Source organism: Pagrus pagrus (genome assembly GCF_965226575.1).
Source record: "Pagrus pagrus genome assembly, chromosome: 9".
Lineage (NCBI taxonomy): Eukaryota > Metazoa > Chordata > Actinopteri > Spariformes > Sparidae > Pagrus > Pagrus pagrus.
This window is the reverse complement of record NC_140193.1, coordinates 29,871,874-29,894,033: the sequence shown is the minus strand read 5'-3', so window position 1 is coordinate 29,894,033 and position 22,160 is coordinate 29,871,874. Positions and strand designations below refer to the sequence as shown.

At 42.1% G+C, this 22,160-nt stretch overlaps 1 protein-coding gene and 1 long non-coding RNA gene across 6 annotated transcripts in view; one reads left to right on the top strand and one right to left on the bottom strand.

The window, feature by feature from the left end:
• dgkg (diacylglycerol kinase, gamma) overlaps positions 1-22,160 on the top strand; it is a 129,688-nt gene that overhangs the window by 12,536 nt on the left and 94,992 nt on the right. For all 4 annotated transcript variants that reach the window (XM_084362243.1, XM_084362241.1, XM_084362242.1 and 1 more), the window contains exons 2-3: positions 4,470-5,003; positions 10,396-10,472. In XM_084362243.1, coding sequence (XP_084218369.1) covers positions 4,937-5,003; positions 10,396-10,472 — 144 coding nt within the window. In that variant the 5' untranslated portion in view covers positions 4,470-4,936. The remainder of the gene's footprint in view (positions 1-4,469; positions 5,004-10,395; positions 10,473-22,160) is intronic.
• LOC311262666 lies at positions 14,189-18,381 on the bottom strand. 2 transcript variants are annotated; one of them, XR_014623288.1, is made up of 4 exons: positions 16,891-18,381; positions 16,244-16,400; positions 15,222-15,505; positions 14,189-14,563 (listed from the first exon to the last, which is right to left on the bottom strand). It is a non-coding gene; the product is annotated as an uncharacterized lncRNA (long non-coding RNA). The 2 variants fall into 2 exon arrangements; XR_014623287.1 differs by having other exon boundaries at positions 15,222-16,400.

Sequence of the window (22,160 nt, the reverse complement as noted above, 5' to 3'; positions counted from 1 at the left end):
TGTCTAGACTAAAGGTTGGGTTATTATTTCCAGAACTAGTTTGTAAGACATGTTGTCCGAAATCAAAACTGTGTGTTGGGTTAATTCCAAACTGCCAAACTGGATGGCAGAGTGAAAGGCCAGCAGTCTCTCCACACGGACAATCATAGTGTTGCAGCTGTTCACATGAAAACCGAAAGAAATTAATTTCAATAACTGTTTATTGTGTGTGTGTGTGTGTGTGTGTGTGTGTGTGTGTGTGTGTGTGTGTGTGTGTGTGTGTGTGTGTTTGTGTGTGTGTGCGGGTGTAGATGTTAGGGTTCCGAAGCCATTCAACCATCCGAGTAGCACTTCTGACAGAGTATACTATTGAATCAAATACATACCAGTTAACCTAACAGTAAATTAAGAGTTATATTTGCAACACATTAGCCTCAGAATGGCTTGCTCAGTCAGCGCTAAATCGATCACAGACATGAACTCATTTGAGATCTCAAATCACATAAAGTCACACATTTGACCTTGGTTTGGCTGCTTATTTTATTTTTTTCATTTCTCTCTTGTTTTTGTCTTTTAAAGGATAAGTACCGTTTTTTACAACCTGGACCTTATTTCTGGCAAAACATATGGTCATTTACTCACCCAGATAACTTTGGTGTCATTCGGCGTCGTTCGGACGAAATTAGATCCAGTGTAGCGGCGATATATCCATATAATGGGAGAGACGGGGCAGCGACACACAGCCTCTATGTAACGCATTATCTGCCACGAAACTAGTTCATTTCATCAATATTTTGTTATGAAATGCTAGTGCTATTCCCCTCTGAGTCCGGGCTCGTCCGTTATCAACATCCGGGGTCAAACTAGCAGCAGCAGCTACAGGTAAACAAGCCGCGCTGTCGCGGGTGCGCGCGCAGCTCAGAGACGACATCTTCCAGGTCAGAGGTAGTAGATCAGCCTACAGACCCCGGATGTTGACAATAGACGAGCCCGGACTCAGAGGCTAATAGCGCTAGCATTTCATAACAAAATATTGATGAAATGAACTAGTTTCGTGGCAGATAATGCGTTATATAGAGGCTGTGTGTCGCTGCCCCGTCTCTCCCATTATATGGATATATCGCCGCTACACTGGATCTAATTTCGTCCGAACGACGCCGAATGACACCAAAGTTATCTGGGTGAGTAAATGACCATATGTTTTGCCAGAAATAAGGTCCAGGTTGTAAAAAACGGTACTTATCCTTTAACTTCCGGTCACAAGCCTGTTGCTGGCCTCAGTGAACTGAAGTCAGAAGTCTTGGTTCTGATATGTGCAGACAGCATGCTATACATTTCACAAAACTGTAAACACACATTTATGTGAAGGTCATTTGACCTGACACCCCCATATCCACCACAGATATTGGATTGAAAAATGCAGGTTATTGTTAATAATTCAAGTTATCAACATTATTTGCAGCAGCCACAAGTGATCAACACATTTTGAGACACTCAAACAATTTCTGTTATGGCATCATAATGTAACAAAAAACTAATAAAACACAAGTAACATGAGCAATGACGGTTACTATAACAACCAAATGTTCAATTGAAACCAACTGCTAATGGCAGAACAGCCACAGACAGCTCAGGGAAGTCAAACAGTATTATAGCTTTCTATAGGTTTGTCTCATGACGCCAGCACATCTCAGTCCTCTATGCAAACTGGTTACAATGAATCTGACCACAGTCAAATCATGTTCATCTGTTCTCACGTAACACTACTGACAGAGTGATGGGTAATATTTCAAAATAGTTTGAGTCTGTTGTCAAAATGAGTCAAGTCTTTTCAGTATAGTTAATGGATAGGTGAAGTTAATGTTATTACCTAAAGATTTTAAATCCCGGAATTTTAACATGTACAATATTAATGAGGTAATAATACAAACTCGTACACATTTTATTTTTTTCCATAAGTGAATAAACAAGTTGTTCTCAGTGGAAAATAAGGTCCCAGAACACTGTATGAAGCTAGAAAGGTGGCAGGGTCTGCCACATATAAACAAAGTAAAGTAAAACAGTACATTTAGTTTTTTTAGGCAGAAAAAAAATCAGCCAATGAAGATCTTTCTCTACTGATTAGAATGTCTTCCCTACAGAGTGCTCCTTTAATGAGGTTTTTTTTTTTAATAAAGACCCTGCAAAGGATAAGTGATTACGCATAATTAATGAATGAATGATAAATTATAATCCATACCATAAACCATATATACCATATCAACAAAAAAATCACTGTGAAGTTTAGTTAAGCATATTGGCATATACTGTTTATCTACTGCAGCAAATCCATAGATCTAAACCCGATCTGTGCTTGAATGCAATAAATGTATCCAGATAACACACAGTGACACAGACTGACTCATGTAACCCAGTGGCTGAAATCATAAGTGCAATGTTTGTACACCAGTCTGATTTACTGAAGAGTAAATTAAAACAGTGTTCTCTATCAGTGGAGAACCATTTCTAAAAATAATCTGTCGTTAATACCTCAGTGAATTTCACTCATGCTTTTATCTTTTGTTTCTTGGAACTATATGTACTCTGGCATCAGCTCCAACTTCATCTCCAGCACAGGCCAGGATCCAGCTGGAGCCAAGATAGGTCACATCACACTTTTTTAGTTTTGTTTTTACACTTTCTCAATGGAGATGTGTTAATTTAATTGTTTCTCAACTACAATTAGACGTGTAAGGTTTTTTTTATAATGAAACATTTTGACTTATCGGAGGAGCACAACTGCAACTCACAACTCTGATGGCTCTGGTTCAGCCCAGTGAGCCAGCCTGCACAAAAAGAGCCAGGGCCCAGCCACTGATATAGCAAACTGTAGTATTATTGGTATTAATTGCACCACTGCTTTGTTGACACATCAAAGCCTGTCATTTAAAAAGACCTAAAGCCATGTAATTTATGGCATTATGTATTATGTATGTTATTATGTACATATACATATATGTTTCATTGAGTGTAAAATAAGAAAATGGAGACTATTTTTATATCCAATTACATAAATGATTTTGAAGAGAATTATTATTATTCAGAGAATAAATTAATTTGAGCCAACAAAATCTGTTCCAATGTATTTGCATGTTTACTATTATCAATCTAAGCCCACAATAATAACTAACTAACTCAGTTATATAAACATCCCTGTGTGCTTCAGTTTGCCTGCACTCCTGCTCAACCTAATGTCATCCGGCTGACCCAGAGCAGAAAATGGACATTTTATGACAAATGTACTTTTCTGTCATTAGATTATAAGAATTCCGTCTTGACTTGACACCTAACCCTAACATCACACTGACATCTTAAATAGCATAATAGCATAAATACTTAAATGAATGTTTTCCCATTACCAGGCTATGTCTATGCAGTCACACTAAACATTGTAAGGTAAGTGCTAAATGTTAGAATTTCGCCAACACACTAGCATGTTAGCATGCTACAATATCATGTTAACTTCAAACATAATACTGGTGTGACATGATTCTGATGAAGGGTTAAAGGGCTGGTTTGCCCAATTACAGGAAAGAAAACAACATATTACACAATTTCTTTTATTTGCTCAAGTTTTGAAAAATCCATACCGAAATGTTTTTGTGGGGATAACAGCACCAAAGAATTAAAGTTAAGAGACTGAACAGCATCTTGTCTCTGTAGAAACATGTCCAGTGTTCTTCTGGATCAGTGGATCACTAAAGCAGTTTGACTCCACATTTGTTCCCATGTTGTTTGTCCTGAGTATCTCAGACACATTTTGTTGGTTCAGGTTTGACCAAGTTACCCTCGTCAAGGTTACGGTAAACAGTTTTGGTTATAGCCTATAATGTTAAAAAAATAAAAAAATAAAATAATAATAAAAAGGACCTGGTTGTGTCTACATGGATAATTGACATTTCTTGTCATAGAACTAACAGTGAATTTCCCCTGAGAGCGAGCTCGGTGATAAAACCATGTGTGTTTTGACATAAAAAGAAATGACTATATCGTGCACTAAATTAAAAACTATAAATTCAGTCCAGTGATTAAACCATGCCAATGTCCTGCACAGTCCAAGCACCATTTCCCTCACCTAGCTGTGTCTGCTCCTCAGTGTTCAGATGCTCCATCACTCTCCACCTCCATTTCTGCTGTAAATCTCTTTTTGTTCATATTATGCTGTCAACTTCACTGTCTCTTTCTCTCCTGCCTCTTCCTCCACAACCACTCGCCCCCTCTATCTTTAAAATGACTTTGAGATGTTACAGATTTTTCTGTTATGACTACTGATGTAAAGCTTTTCATACATTGTATGTTTTATGTACGGTCCAGAGAATGTTGATGATCACCATGATTTATTTATTTCTGTTTTCTCTCCCCTCTTCTACTTTCTTCCTCTCCTCCTCTTTCTCTCTCTCTCTCTCTCTCTCTCTCTCTCTGTCTCTCTCTCTCTCTGTCCCTCTCCTCAGGTCAGGAAGGCGTGTGTTGTTGCAGACCTGCTGAGGAACATTGTGCTATCTCCCAGTCATGAGGAGTAGTTAGTTACTGTGGTAGACAGCCTCCATATATCTTTTTGTTTTTGTTTTGTGGCATTCAAAGTGACAAATTCAATATTTGGAGCACCTCAGCAATATTCTGTACTTGAAAGCAACAACCCCTGGCTTCAGATAAACACTTGAAAAACTCTACTCAGTTGAACATTCATCATCTTTCCAATTTTCTGCCTCCAGCAGTACTCATGTGGCCTCAGTTATTTCAACTCTCCACCTCCTGTATGCTCACAAGGTGCTTATTATAGAGGCAGAGATGACATGCCCAAAGCTCTTTGCCTCAGTCTTATTAAACAGGTTGACCCACGGATAACATCACACCCCTTAGCGCGCTCGTGGACGGACACACTCCCAGAGACAGAGCCCTGCCCCTGGCTTCAGGCAGTATGGGAGACAGAGGCTGGGTATGTCTGAGCCCAGCTGAGTTTGCCCAGCTGCAACAATACAGCGAGTGTGAGTACCCACGTGTCTCCATCTGGGGTTTCCACATTTGTGGCGTAGATGATGATTTTCTGTGTGCATCTTTGGGTGTGTGTGCAGTGTGCACACATATTGTATGTACGGTGGCCCTGAAGTGCAAATCACAACGGCAAATCAGAAAACACAACAGCAAATCAGAAAACACAACAGCAAATCAGAAAAAAAAACTGATTTGCCGTTCTGTTTTTTGATGTGTTGTTGTGTTTTCTGACTTGCTGTTGTGTTTTCTAATTTGCTGTTGTGTTTTTTGATTTGCCGTTGTGATTTGCACTTCAGGGCCACCGTACGTATGTGTGTGTGTACAGCTGATACTGCTCAAATGGTTTGTTTGCTAAACTAAATAATGTGGTATTTATCCTATAGCGTGCCAAAGGCTTTATGCAAATCAAATTCAAACGAGGGAATCAATGGATTTTAAGTATGCAGGGCCACAAGCCACAAATGTCCCGCATAAGACATACAGTATGAAGCACTACAGAAGCTAAACAAGACATGAACTAACTAGAATGGCACTCAGTAGAGCGAATACCTCTGCCAAGGCCCAACAGTCCCCTTTATCCACATCAAATTGTACTCACTCACAGACACCAGCCACCTAAATACACCTAATTTTCTTCATCAAGATCTATGCATTATTCCTGAGAAAAAAATGCCTTATCTGGTAATGTTAAGGAAACTGTGAAAAAAATCCTGGATCAGTCCCTTTATCCCAATCCACATGAAAAGTTGATGGGGTCTATTCTGGACTGGGACTGGTCCTCCATACAAGTTTCATGGAAATCTGTCTAGTTTTTAAGTAATCCTGCTGACAAACCACCCAACCAACAAACAGACACAGGTGAAAACAATATCCCCTTGGAGGAGGTGATGATGCATTCTATTCAATTTAAATGTATTGGTTAAAGCAGGGGTTGCTAAGTTTGTGGAAACCAGCAAGAGCAAGCTAAATTTTGAAAGTATCCAACAGAAAAAAATCACACTCCCTCCTTAAACGCACACTGCCTGACCACCATGAATGTGTTATAGACCTAAATATGACAGAGCTGCTCAGCCTTGCATCCAATTTTGCCCTGTGGCCAATATATCTTATCTATTCATTTCACATAACTAGCTTATCTTTGTCATCTTTTTTTATGAGTTTACACCAGAAATTCACAACGAGAAGAGTTGACATTTGCGATCTGCAACATTTATAAAACATTCTTGCTTAAATCAATATGAGAGGATGTAGTGTTTCATAACAAAATGACTTTTTACTCTGCAGCGCAGCTTTAATTATATAACAGAATAATAACAATGTAGTGAGAATATAAATAAATAAAATATCAGATGACTAATTAAATACAATTTTGATATAATAATTAATATGAATAATAGCAAGAGTAATATAACAATCGTCAATAAACAGTTTAATCATCAGGGGATGTGGCCAGAAAAAGATTCAGAACCACTGTCCTAGACAAAGTCTTTAAAGTGCTAGGGTTACTGCTGCTTAAAACTAAAGAAAATAATGAAACACTGGTCATTTTCTGTCTCTCTTTTCTGTATGTATTCAGATTTCATCAGTCTATTAGTGACATTTGTTTACTCCTGGTACTTCTTATTCTCAAATCAAAAGGAGAGCAAACACTGGCTCAGGACTTCAGGATGCCACTCATTAGCCTGCTGGATGAGCCTTGTGGCCATCACTTCCCTTGCTAGCAACCACATTTGTTAGTCAAAAGAGCATCTGTCTTCTCGTGCCTGGTGGATTCTGCCTGTCATGATGGTGGATGAATATAGTATGACTCTCACGCAAGCTATTCCACATAGGAATAACACAATCATGTATAAATCATTGTTTGTAGACCTTAGACGTAAAACCTCAACAGGTCGTTATGTCGGATTCACTGATTGACTGTAAGGTCACTGACGATTCTTACTACTGAGATAGACTAGGTGGTAACCAAAATGGCAAAATCACTGTCTTTGCCTCACTTACTAGTTGTCTCTACATGATGCTTGAATTGCCAGTTCCTTGGTGTCAGTGGCAAAGATCTGCAGTGATGATGTGGAAAGCAGTCAAGATATTCAGCTTACAGAAAATCGAGCAGCGGGCAGCTACTCGGAATGATACATGAAAAAACATGAAAAAAAGCATCACTGCTCAAAACAAAGTCAACTGAAATACCGGTGGTTCCTTTTTATACAGAGCAGAGTTTGCTGGCTGCTCACTAATTTGTGAGACTTGACATGCCCAAAGCAATGAGCAAGAAGTGGCGAGGGGATAATGTTGCACCATTTGTTGGCTTCAGATGGATCTTCTCTATGAGACTGTGCACAGGAGAGGACACAAACATAATCCTGGCTAATTCTCGTTCATGTTGCTGATGCTGTGGTGTAGCAGGGCTTTGGTTTACGACCCAGGTTGCAGAAGAGATTGGAGTGTAATAGAAACATGACAGATGTGTACAGTGGGAAGGCCCCTGCAGGCTGGGAAGGTCTCATTTTTAACTGATAGTGAGGAGATGAAAGACAGGAAGGCTTGTGTATCACCAGCCAATCAATCGAGGACATAATGAAGGACACGAGCTGTTTGTCCCTAGAGATAGCGGTGCGTGACAGAGCAATACTATCAGGTTAAAGGGCTAGTGTCATTAATAAGCTATATAATCAAATGAACTGGAACAGTTAGTTTCTTTAATTGATCCCAACCATTTTAGAAATTGATTAATTGGTAATTGAGTCATTTTTCGACGTTATCGGTTCTAGTTTCTCAGATGTCACGTGATGGAGTTTCTTTGTGATGTATGATAGGGTCATGTGATATGTTCTTGTTTTGCACTGTTGCCGGTGGACAAGACAAAGGAGGGACTTTTTCACTTCTGATAGACAAAACAATTAATCATTTAATCAAGAAAATAATCAGCAAATGATCATGATGCAATGATCATTATTTGCAGCCTTAATGTAATCAATTAGAGCTGAAGCAGTTTGTTGATTCATTTATTAGTCGATCAACAGAAATTAATCACAAACAATTTAGATAATTGATTAATCATTTAAGTTATCTACCCAGCTGAGATGCCAAAAAGTCTGGTGTGATGGAGCCAGAATATTTTACAGTTTGATAATAAACTTTGCTGTCCATGGTGACATCAGTGCACTGAAACAGTAAACTTCATTGGAACTGTAATAATTGTGAATTACTCCAAGCATCTTTTTCTGCGTTATGGGTTATGATGTATATCAGCACATATTAAAGAACATATGCACAGAACCAGATATATCTCTGATATCTGTGATAGGTCAACATCAGCTGATAATGTCCTTCTATCAATCAGCCAGGCTCTAAATGTAAAGGGACCGTCCACCCAAAAATGCTACATGCTGATGGAAAGTCAGGTGAAGTTTCATAGTCCACAAATATTTGTGGAGCTTGTGAACCCACACTTTTATCTTAGCAGCTGAAGGTTTTGGCTGAAAAAAGGGTGTACAGTCTTTTCAGATCAATTCAGTATCTCGGGCCTTTCAGATACTGCCCAGTTACAGATTAACAGTTCAAAAGCTAAAGATTTTTAATTTGCAATTATATAAAAAGCAAAGTAATCTTCATTTTCATGGTTTCAGCACTACGTAAAGAATTATTTTTGGATTTGACCTGAGTGCATCTGACTGTGATGTTCTTTACGTGCTTGCAGATCACTAAGCACATTGTGTGCACAGCTAATGCTCGAGAGCAGGCTGCTCTTTATTTGCACACTGGGTGTTCTCTTATCATGTTTCCCATCTTACCTGAGATGGTACACTGCTCTATCCCTCTCCCTCTCCCTGTTTGCCTCCTTCTGTCATCGTGGACATCTAATGCAGGACAGAAATAGGAAAGCTTTACAGGCTGCAAAGCTGCTGCTGAGCACTAAAAATAATGAAGTGAAGTGTCGTCCGTAGTTGATTATGAGAGCTGGCGTGACTGGTGAAATCAGGTCTTGAGCGTGTGCATGCATAAGTGAGTGTGGTAATGATGGAAGTGGGGCGATCCACCCATGCACATGTGCACATTTGTCCCCATTTGTCCCCTGTAATTGTTTGACAGATGATCATGGGTGGAGGTCATTACGGTCAGAGTTCTGGACAGAGGCTCTGTGACGTGTGTGTGTGTGTGTGTGTGTGTGCGTGTGTGTGTGTGCGATGCATATGGGATTAGCATCTAAAAGTGAGAAAGACACCATGTGCCCTTTTACTTTTCGCTAACATGGTGACTCACAGGCTCAGCTCAACTGATGCAGCACTTCCTGGTACAGATGAGTACTTATCAGAGCATTTGTTAATGGGATGCTTCATGTTTATTCAGGTTATGAGACAGTTCTATCCAAAGGAACATTTCCACTAGAAAATATGGCTATAAAAAGTGCTCAAAGCTGGGGTTGGTAAGAATGGAGAAACCAGCAAGAGCAAGCCAAATTATAAAATATCAAACCAAAAATCCCACCAACACCAACTGCTCCGTAGCTCTCGCCTTCCCGCTGGGAACTGTGTGTTAGCGCCTATGTTGCTACGTTCAACAAACTCTTAGCTTTTTAGCTGAATAAATTCATAAATAAACAACTCCGCTAAATGGCTCAATCATATAAACATAAGAAAAATAGCTGTCATGAACATACCTCAGTCTGAAAAGGCTAACCACACCAACAGTTACTCTTTAATGCTGTAGGTGTTTGCTTTGTGCTAGCTGGGTTGGCTGCTTAATGAATCTGTTGCTTCTGCAGGGACTCACTCATTCTTTGGCTCAAGGGCTGTGTGCTTTGTGCCACTGAGTTAGCTAGCTGCTGGACAACAGGCTCAGGGGCTGTGAACTGTGAGCACAGTGCTACCTCATGTCTCACATTCTGGCTGCATTTTATCTGTCACCTTGTGTGACTAGCTCCCTGACAGCTTTAGCAGTATGTCCCCCTATAGCCTTGTGGAAGCCTCCAGTCATGCGCAATGAGTGCACGATCAGAGTGCATGCAGGCAGGCAGGTATGAGTTAGACAGACAGGCAGCCTTGTCCAATGTTTTCATACAGGCCAAATGAGATGATTGGATGTGCCTTCCTTAAGGGCCTGCGACAGCCACAGTTAGTGGATATTTTCCTTTTAATGGTCAGAGCATTTGATGTATTGATTGCTGTCGGGATCTTAAGAGACTGTCTGGAAATATAACAAAAAATGCCTCTAGAATAACTTACCAGCCATACCTTTAAGGAAACGTACTCACATACAGCATGATTGGACTCCTTTGCTTAAAAGGAGGTCGCAAGGTTTTCACAAGTGAGTCAAGTGTATCAAATCGAATGCACTGCAGTAAATGTAATAACAAAATTCTATATTTCTCTGTTTCCTACTCAGACTCCTCAAAGAAGCTGAAGGATGTGCTGGAGGAGTTTCACGGTGAAGGAGTCCTTTCCAAATACAATCCAGAGCAGGTGTGTCTGCAGCACAGTTCCATTCTCTGTTATCCACTTCTGTCTGTTCTGTCACATTCTGGTCCATATTTGGTGTCATTCTGACGCAGCTACTGTCCGTGCGCACGCAAACACATGGCGTGACTTTTTCGGAAGCTTGTTAAGTTCCTCTGATTCATTGTGATATCAAGCACCCGAATGCTTAGTCATTAGCTCATTTTTAGATAAAGGCTGTGGTGGAGACACACCCTCAGCATCAACTTTGGCGCCTGACGTCAGCCGATCAGCTCCCAGCTGGGCTGTAGACGTAGAGGCTGCAGTTGGTGCAGACTGCTTAATACCGTCATTTGAACTTTAGACAGTGTCACTGATTTCTTGTCTTTTTTCTTTTTAGCTATGACTCTCATTTCTCTCCTTGTTCTCTCTCTTTAACATACTGTACTACCCACCGCAAGTTGACTTGTGAAGCTAAAGAATTTACTGCCAGTTAATCGATTTTCAGTGTCTTTTGTGTATTTAGACTGATTCTGTGTAAATCATTCAAGGGGTGTTTTTGAGCAGATTTACCACAGTTTAACTTTGCCTAATAATTTTTTTGTTTTATGTCTCTGTTGGGTCATGATATACTGTACATCTGTCAGCCAGGCACAGTTCCACACGAACTGATTTGACTGACTCACTGACACCTTTTGTGGTCAATGGGGGCAAAGTTTTGCTCGCAGAAGCCGACCAAACACTCTACATAAACTTCATATTCAAAGACCAATATTACCATTGTTTTGAATTTTCTGTGGTGGTTATTTTGAATTTTGATTTCCTGAACACTCTTCCCAACACTATCATCAGAATAAATGCTGGCAGTGTACGTTCCTGCAAACTAATGATCTGATGTGATCACTATTTTCTGACATTTTATAGGCTAATGATTAATTAAAATATTATGGAAAGAAGAACTGAATGTGAGAATAAATTAATCAACTAAAAAGCACAAGCTCTTCTGAATCTCAAGGCTGAAAAAAGCAAGACATTTTTGTGACATTGCCGTTCAAAAAGAAGTGTGGTAACGATTATTTTCAGTGTTGAATAATCTCTCTCCTGAGGTGATACCATCAGAATATTTGGTTAAAGGAACAGTTCACCTAAAATGAAAATGTGATGAAACTTCACATTTCATGTTATCATTTTATGTTGTGACAATGCTGTGCTTATGGTTTGGTTAGGTTAAGGCATAAAATCAGGTTAGGGTTAGAAAAAGATCATGTTTTTACTTACTTAGTTCTGTAGCCATAAACATAACATAAATGATCCTGACTTCTCACCAACAGTATCTGGTTTCGTTTCTTCAAACATGGCTAGAAAATGTCCCGACTCACTATATAATAACATTTTACGCTCACACATGTTGAAAGCCACTTTGAATATTGGTCTCGGGCAGTTCCAACTACCACCACCCCCTCCACCTCCCACATGAAAGTCCGCACTACATGTTATCTGAATGTGATGTGACATGTATTCTAGACATGTTGAAAAGACATGTATGACAAGTACAGATTTCTATGTATCCATGTTTTGCAGAAATGTAGAATGCCAACATTTTATTCTGGCGGCTGGGATGCTATTTTATAATTTAGTAATATTTAGTTGGAACCCAAGTTGACTGGTTCCATTGCACTTGTGTCTCCTGTATTCTCAAAACATCCCTATTGTTGGGTTAAATCAAGGGAAGAGACTGACAGTTTACAACACCACAATATTATGGCATTAAATTAAAAAAAAGGCATCTGGGTTTAGCTTGTGGTTGTGACATACAGCCACCTCCAGTTTAATAGTTGTGTGATGGAGGGTTTTCCTTTTTCCGTTGTTCACGTTGCAATGTGCTGATCTGATTAATAGACGCTTAAGTATAATATAAAATCATTGCCAGAGTCAGAATGTGTCCGGGCTGAATCAGACAGATCCTGACTTATCCCGTCTTGTGATCAATTAAGTTACTAGAAGGTTACCTCACTCATGAAATACTGTATGTAGCTTTGTGTTCCTTTGAAGGCTCATGGTTTGTATTTTGTTGTGTTGTTATTTTGTATCATAAAAACTGTTTTGTTATAAGGGTTCTATGAGCTGAGGAGACTAGTTTACCCCCCACCAAGTCGTAACTAAGGTTCATCCTATTTACTGGAGGAGTAGGGAACAACATTGCCATTGCACAACAACCTTATGGGATTGTAGCGATTGTTCCAGGTATAAGTCTAACCCTCTGGCAAGGGAAACAGAGTTTTGGTTTGTGAAAAGCTTTACATTTTGATTGCAAAACAGATGAAAATATAAATGAATGGTCTTGATTTTTTTTCTCAGGTAAGTGACTGTGGTATAAGTGGGATGAATCCCTTCGGGGTGTCCATAATCGGATCTCACTAGAAACTTGGTATTCGATGGTTTTTATAATGCCTCATTTTAGGGGGTGCTGCAGTGCCCTCAGGACCCCTGTTCCCCACTTCCATGTCTGAGTGGACATTGTTTTTCAATAATTTGTGTATTTGACCTCACATCTATGTGCATGTAAAGTGATAGTCTGCCTTGTAAAAACGTTTTGGTGGTTTCATGTGAAGTTTTCTGCTGGAAAGTCCATAGATAGTCAGGTGTTATGGCATAAAGATGTAGACACTGTTCACAGCAAGTTGTGGCTTCCACATGGGCCACTGGTAGAGGATTTAGATTTTAACTACTACTACTACTACTACTACTACTACTACTACTTACTGTACTTTTAGACTTAGTGAATTTATTGTTTTCATGTATTTAAAATTATATTTTCAGTTTTCAGACACTGCTTGGTTTGGTTTAAGTAACAATTACTCTGTTAGATTTATGCAATAAAACTATTTGGCTAGGTTTGGCTTGGATTTAAATAATAAGTCAGTGTTCACTTTGGATTTCACACAGGACACAAACAAAAATGATCACAAAATATATAAATAATTCTCTGTTGGAAGTTATAAGTGACTGGACACCCAATGGAGCAGACAAGAACGTGCATCAGGTACACAAAACTGTGTGATGCAAGATGCAAGGCGTAGCCCCCAGGGACAATGAGTCCCATCCATAATCAGGAATTAATGGACTCCATGTCATCTCTTAATTCCTGATAAAGGACACCTCATTGAGTGTTGTCCCTTACCTCAATAGACTCAGACTAAAAAACTCAAAATATTGTTCACCATCGTTAATGACATTAAATCATCATTTTCTGTAGAGAAGCATATTCTCTTTATACCCACAGAAGGTACACTCACCTTTAGCATGCTGCAGTATCAGGCTGCAGGCTGAAATGTCTCTTTGACCACAGAAAAACCTAAATACTTTTTTGTGATACTACATTTGCTCATGATCATATGTTAATACGAAATGACGACTTAACGTTAAATTTGTAAAAAGTTAGATCATTGGTCTCTATAAGCCCGATCAGAGGAGTCGATCAGATAAACATATGAGATAGTTTCTCTATGTGCTGCTAAAATGCCATAGTCATACACACAACAGGACTCTGCTGCTCCCTGGCTGCTAACAGCTAACTAGCTCTTCTACTGCCAACATCAATACGGATTTTCAGTGCCCTCATGGTTTAACCAGTACAACGTATTTGCAGGGTCCTGTCAGCCAGCTGTTTGTGACTGAGGATGTTACAGTTAACAGGGACCGGACCCAAATGCAAGACACAGAACTCGGAAAAGCAGTTAAAGTTAAATATTTATTTGTGACAGTGAATAAATGTGCAGGGGGGGAGAGGTGTTGGAGAATCCTGGAATCCCACGTGGTTTGATGAAGGTGGCAAGTGAATAAGTGTCTCTTTGTTTGGCTCCCCACGTGTAATGGCGGACCCGCGTCACCATGCGGTCTGCGTCCAACTGGGAGATTTGTTCAGAGGGCGAGGACCTCATGGCTGGGACTGACGACAGTCAAGCAGGCAGGAAAGGCAGGCAGGCAGGCACAGTGGGCAGGTGAAATGGCTGAAGCAAACACTCTTGCTGATAGTACGATCTGGCGATGAGTGGCTGGAAATCCAGAGGCTTTATGGAGTGGGTCTGATTGTGGAAATGAGTTTCACCTGGTGCTGCCTGCAAGAGAGGGTTGGCCACGCCCACGCACAGAGAACACAGACAGGGGTGAAACAGAAGGATCAGACAGACACGGGAAAACAGACAACAGAGGAGAAGGAGGGGCTGCCATTACGTGAGTCATGACAGTACCCCCCCCCCCCCCCCCCCCCCCCCATGACTGCCTCCAGGAGGTCTCCCAGGCTTGTCTGGGTGTCTCTCATAGAAGTGGAGTGAGGGGGTCCAGGATGAGGCCCCAATGAGCCGGGGGGTGGAGGGGCGACGGTAGGAGGGCATGAATCAGGAGCAGGGTGCGGAAGACTACAGGGTGATAGGCAAAGCGTGAAGTGTGTCCCTACTTCAGAACCTGAGGACGGACAGGGACAGGTACAAACAGACAACCCCAGGGACCACCACCAGGATCTGGGTTAGGGCCGTCCTTACCAAGGACTCAATCTCCCATGTCAGAGAGCCTACTCAGCATGACAAGGGGAGCTACGGGCCTGTCAGTGTCTGGGTTAAACTGTCTGGAGAGAGCGTCAGGTTTAATGTTTTTGCTATCGGGTCAATAGTTGAGGTTGAAGTTAACGCGACCAAAAAAGATGGCCCAACGTGCTTGGTGGGAGTTTAACCGTTTAGCTGTCTGAATGTATGCCAGTTTTTTGTGATCTGTCCATACCGTAAACGGTGCATCTGCTCCCTCCAGCCATTGGTGCAACTCTTCCAGGGCTAGCTTAACCGCTAGCAACTCTCTGTTGCCGACATCATAGTTCCGCTCCGCAGGTGAAAGCTTCTTGGAAAAGAAGGCACAGGGGTGAAGCTCGTCATCTCCTTGCGACAGGACAGCTCCCACACCAAGATCCGAGGCGTCTACTTCGACGATGAATTGGCGAGATGGATCTGGCTGCACCAGTATGGGAGCTGAGGAAAAGAGTCTCTTCAACTCACAGAATGCCTCCTCAGCTGCAGGAGACCAAAAAGGGACAGAGAGGTTAGTTTTGTGAGGGGGGCTACTACCTGGCTGTAGTTCCTCACGAACCATCAGTAGAAGTTAGCAAAGCCCAAGAATCTCTGGAGCTGCTTCCGTGAGTTAGGCTGCGGCCACTCCATGACTGCCTGGATCTTGGCAGGGTTGGTCCGCACCTGTCCCCACTCCAGAATGTAACCTAGGAAGGTCACTGAGGAAGCATGAAACTCACTTTTCATGCTTGACAATTTATTCTCCAACAACCTCTGGAGGACCTGCCGCACATGCGCAATGTGCTCCTCAAGGCTATGGGAGAAAATCAGGATATCATCGAGGTAGACAAAAACAGAGTGGTTTAACAAATCTCTCAGCACATCATTAACAAGAGCTTGTAAAACTGCCGGGGCGTTAGTTAGGCCAAACGGCATTACAAGGTACTCGAAGTGACCTAACGGGGTGTTAAAAGCAGTTTTCCACTTGTCCCCTTCTCTGATGCGGACCAAGTGGTAGGCGTTACGCAAGTCCAGCTTGGTGAAAATGGTAGCACCATGGAGAGGCTCAAAGGCAGAGCTGATAAGAGGCAAAGGATACCTGTTTTTAACTGTAATATTGTTCAAGCCACGAAAGTCAATACAAGATCTCAGTTTTGTCTTTTCTCCACAAAGAAAAATCCAGCTCCTAGTGGAGAGGAAGAGGGTCGGATGATACCTGAGTCCAGTGATTCAGTGATGTACCTTTCCATGGCTTCACGTTCCAGGGCTGAGAGGCTGTAGAGCTGGCTGGTAGGAAGGGAGGCTCCAGGCAGCAGGTCGATGGCGCAGTCGTATGGTCTGTGAGGAGGTAAAGACATGGCCCTGTACTTGCTGAAGACCTCAGCTAGGTCGTGATAAACTGGAGGCACAGAGGAGACGTCATGAGGCTCTGGTGGAGCAACACAGTTTAAGGAACATGGGGGCTGAGCTGATTTGAGACAGGAGAAATGGCAGAATGAGCTCCAACTAACAATCTTGCCAGCGGCCCAGTCAATTACAGGGTTATGAATCTGTAGCCATGGAAGGCTGAGCACTAGGGGAGCATGAGAGGAAGGCATTACGTGGAAAGATATCTTTTCTCTGTGGTTGCCAGCCAACAGGAGAAGTAACTGCTGGGTTTGCTCAGAAATGAGAGCTAATAAATCTCCATTGAGGGCGTTTACTGTGAGTGGAGGGTCAATGAGTTCAGTGGCTATTTGACTGTGTTTAACAAAGTTTGAGTCAAGCAGGTTGGAGTCAGAACCTGAATCGACTAGAGCCTCAAGTCTATAAGTATTTCCATTAAGGAAAATACTAGCATCAATGTTTACGCATCTTCGGGGCAAACAGGGTAATACTGTGCTACTCACCAGAACCCCGTCTGTGACTGGTGAGGCCTCGGGTTTAACTGTAGAGGACATGCTGCTAGTCGATGTCCAGGCTCTCCACAATAGATACACAGGCCTTCTTTAAATCTTCTGTTCTGCTCGGTGGGGGTGAGTCGATTCCGGCCCAACTGCATGGGTTCTTCGGCCTGTGGGGGTGGAATGGAGGAGCTGGTGTTTGAGGTCTTGGTCTCAGGAAACCGGTAGGAAAATCCAGTTGCAGCAGCAGTACCAGGCGAACCAGTTTGGGAGCCCTGCAATCTCTCCCTACGTCTTTCTCTCAATCTGTTGTTGACCTTGATGGCTAAGTCTACTAGCTCCTGCAAGTCTTTAGTCTCAGCTCTCCCCACTATGCTGTCTTTAATGGCCTCGTTTAACCCATTCATGAAAATACCCTATCCCTATCATCCCACCCCAGTTCAGCCGCTAACGTACGGAATTCAATTGAGTAGTTTGCAACGCTAAGGGAACCCTGCTGAAGGCTAAGCAGCCGATTGCTAGCGTCACTTCTAGCTACAGGGTGGTCAAACACAAAGGACATATCTGCTGAGAATTCATCAAAGGTAGCATTAGCTGTATGTGGGCTGTGCCAGAAAGCAGTACCCCAAGACATAGCTCTCCCAGTTAATAAACCCAACACATAGGCTATTTTGGCTCTGTCATTTGAGTAGGTCAAGGGTTGCAATTCAAATACCAGAGAGCATTGAAATAAGAATGACCTACAGTCACCTGAATTCCCCTCGTAGCGTTCGCGTGCAGGAACAAAGGTTCACAGGGATGATAAGCGCCCACTGGTACTGCTGGAGGTGGGTTGAGAACCGGTGCCAGAGGAGGAGGAGTCTGCAGCTGTCTCTACCCAAGCGAGTCCGGAAGCCAGGTCCGGCAAGGATTCCACAATCCCACAGAGACTGGTCATGCTGACCAAGCATAACCCCTGGGTGGCCACAGCGTGGCGAAGGCTCTTGACCTGCAGAACTGGGTCTGTGTCTGCTGGGTCCATGCTTGGGCCAGATCGTTCTGTTACAGTTAACAGGGACCAGACCCAAATGCAAGACACAGAACTCAGAAAAGCAGTTAAAGTTAAATATTTATTTGTGACACGGTGAATAAATGTGCAGGGGGGAGGGGTGTTGAGAATCCTGGAATCCCACGTGGTTTGGTGAAGGTGGCAAGTGAATAAGTGTCTCTTTGTTTGGCGTCACCATGCGGTCTGCGTCCAACTGGGAGATTTGTTCAGAGGGCAAGGAACTCACGGTTGGGACTGACGACAGTCAAGCAGGCAGGAAAGGCAGGCAGGCAGGCAAGCTGGCAGGAACGGCAAGCAAGCGGGCAGGTGAAATAGCTGAAGCAAACACTCTTGCTGATAGTACGATCTGGCGATGAGTGGCTGGAAATCCAGAGGCTTTATGGAGTGGGTCTGATTGTGGAAATGAGTTTCACCTGGTGCTGCCTGCAAGAGAGGGTTGGCCACGCCCACGCACAGAGAACACAGACAGAGGGGTGAAACAGAAGGATCAGACAGACCTGGGAAAACAGACAGCAGAGAAGAAGGAGGGGCTGCCATGACGTGAGTCATGACAGAGGAGATAGATGGACCGGTACTGCGGAACAATTACCATTAGGTCTCGCGTTAAAAAAAAAAGTCAGTGATTGTAACTATTGCTGACACAGTGCTGTGGAGAGGCATAATTATCGTAACAGCATGAGAAGACACGCTCCGTTGTAGTCGCACTTGTCAGGAATAGTCAGTGCAGTTCATAATTTGGGATTGTCTGTCGTACTAAGTACATTTTCTGTCATCCCCAGAGTGGGGGGTGGGGGGCATATTGGGGCATATTGGCATTAGAGCTAACAGCTGATGAAGCTAATAGCTTACAGCAGAGCTAAACATAGCAGGACTGAGAGTTTCTGTTCAGAGGAACATGAAGTGTGAAACAGTAAACTGCATTTTAATGTGACAACATAACAAGTTGAGTACAGTTTGAAGGTGAAAGTACTTTGAGTTTGGAGTTACAGACACTTTACATCTGTGTGCGTCTTTATCAGTCTTCTGTCAGAGATGAAGGTACCTGGGTACAAGCAGTGAGCAGGTGTTTTGCAATAATGGCTTCAGGGTGCAAAGACCACAGTAAAAAGACTGACACAACTGAGCCTGGGACATCTTCCCAAATTCTGCGTCTTATTTACGTTTTCTTAATGCTGCTTTTACTGTTTCTTTTGTTTTTAAATCAATGAAAAATAAATATAAATATTTATTAGCATATTAAAGTGCCACTAATAACTAACAACTATAGATGACAATAAAGTGATCAGCCCCAGAAATCCTGATCGGAGCACCCTAAAATTTTACATGCGTTTTCAGGCAAGACAAAATGGTGCATTGATGACATTTTCTTATGCCTGTCATGATGAATTTCACACTTGTTGCATACATTAATTTAATGTGTGTGTGCGTGTGTGTGTGTGTGTGTGTGTAAATGACAGCCGTGCTCAGCCCAAATATTTCTGTGTTCACATCCACTTCCTTCCCCTCAGTATCGTTGCCCTCTCGTCTTGCTCCTCTGCCTCTTCATTATTACCTCCACTCTGCTGTAGCTTTCCTCAGTATTTGTGATGACATGACTAACAGCCCGGCTGGACGTTTGGCGCCATAGGAGCCGGGCTTAATGTTCATGTGGTCTTTTTAAGACCACACTGTCACCTGGCGCCACGATGACCACCGTGGCCCTGCTTTTGCCATCGATCAGTGTGTGTGTGTACCTCCAATGACTCATCAGTCCATTGTGCAGCTGTAGTGAAATCTTATTTTTAGCCAACATGTGGCCCTGCCTACTCTGAAGGAGTTTTTAACACTGATTATAAGGACAATGGATAAAAACAAAGAACAATGACTGACACGTTTAGCTGTCACTAGTGCCGTGTTTTCTCCAATGAACAGATTAGCAAACAAACAGTAGCACCATAGTGTAATCTTCAGTGATTGATGAGTGACTGAGAGGCTGACAACAGCTGTACAATACACCCACAGGGTTTCCCTTCACAGTAGTTAAAGGCTCCACCAGGCATGACTATGTCATTTAGCTGTGCTCTGTTTTTGTAACATAGTTGATCAATTCCACATAAAAACGTCCCATTTTATTGTCAACGCAGTCAATATCGAGCAGTTTGAATGCATGTGTAAATGTTTGCTTTATCTTTCAAAATGTGGTATAAGAGTTATCGACCCGGGGCCCGTTACTGATTTGAGTGAAGTTTCAGTTTCCCTTTAAAAAAACCCTTTAACATTTAGTCAGAAATGATAAGCCTTCAGGTACGTTTACTAAACTCAGGAAGTTCTTATCCTCTTTGTTCATGTCTGGCCCGCTCCTTCTCAAGTAAATGACATTCTCATTTCTTCACTCTGATAACATTGTCCTTTAGATGGACAGATCTACTCCGCCAGTCTGGGATCTAGTCAGGACGGTAGCTGGTAGTCCTACCTTGTCATGCCAAACGAAAGTCAATCAAATCATTCTGACAGCCATGCCAAAATGAGAATGATTAAATGAACCATGTAAATGTGTCATAGCTGCCCTTGGGAGATATTTACAGATTGGAAGCTCACAGGGAAAATAATCGTGGCTCAGACTCTTGGGTAAAAATGTTTTCCAGAGGGATGAGAATTTCCATGAATTTAAGTTTACTTACACTCTAGGAAATCCATCAAAATCTGAGCACAGCTTTTTATATTTAATGATTTCAAATATAGTATATTTGTGGTGCAGTATGTGAAAGGACTGTGTGTGTGTGTGTGTGTGTGTGTGTGTGTGTGTGTGTTTGTGTGTGTGTGTGTGTGTGTGTGTGTGTGTGTGTGTGCATGAGAATATTTGTCTGACCTGGCTGTGCTGCACGATGCACAGCAAATTAAAGCCTCATGGTTTGTTTGGCCAAATAAGGAGAAGAGAGTGATATGAATAATGCCTGGCTGGCTTTGGGAGCTCTCAGGGTTAGGTCAACACTGTTGAGCTGAGGGAGGATCCTCATCACGGTGTGTTCTTCTCTGATGGGCGTCAGTTACAGCTGCTTCAAACCCGCTGAGCAGAAGCAAATTAGAAGCATATTTCCACTAAGTCCTGACGTGCAACAGGGATCAGCTTTACTTTGTCCTATTTTGGTGTGAACTAAATGTTCCCTGAGAGGAAAGGGGTTTGTCCATTCAGCTTTAATATGTATGCTTGCTGAGTTTATTTGCATTAACTTGCACAAGTTACGTTCAATCACCAAGAGGAAGACCACATAGAACTCACCTATAGAGCTCGGGGGGGGGGTTGATTTGATTGGATGTGACCTTTTTTCAGGACTGGAGGTGATACAATTGTTAGACTATCACGTCTGGATTTGTGAAGATCAACAGATTGGTTTCAGCAATATTATGTAACTGTTTTACCTTGAAATAACAGCTTCAACATCATTTTAATGGTAGAGTGACTTATTGTAGGGGGAATGGTGCCCTAATGGCTTGCATTGGGTTGGTCAGTAGAATCTACTGGGAGAGATGGGTAATGCTTTATAATACAACGTCACACACCACCACCTATTGTATGCCAGTGGAATTGGTCATTTATCCACAGAAAATGTTCCCTGCGTTTCCCTCGTGATGGACAGCTTTACTTGTTGCTTAACCACTAACTGCTGCTAACTGTAGCTGCCATTTGCTAGTTAGCTCATTTGACAAACCTTGGATTGGTATTGACAGCAGTGGTGTTGCCAACTGTGCGAGCGATAAATTGCATTCCTACATAATTCGGCTTTAATGCCCTGACAACTCGTTGTTTACATTTTAAAATCATTGGAGTATTTTACAACATCAGCTTGACTTTATCCTGGTGTCTTTCTACAGGGTAGGATAAGGCAAGTTCAATAATATTCACCAAAAATAAAGATTCCAGAGTTCAACAGAAAATACCACCCCTCAGTAATTCAGTAATAAAGGACAAAAGATGGTTTCTCAAGTCCTGAGTAAACCCTCGACTAGAACAGATAAATAAAGGATCTCTGAAACAGAAAATATATCAGATAAGTGTGTGGAAGTGGCGCTGCAGGCAACCGGTAAGCAAGTGGTGTCGTCTGTGCGGCAAGTAGGCAAGATAGAGAGTATTGACTAACCCTAACCCATTGAGTATAGTATTGACGATCCTGGTTGATTTTGTTTATTGAAGTTGAAAGCTCATTTTGATTGATTTTAAATTTAGATTCAAAATCATGACACCCCTCCC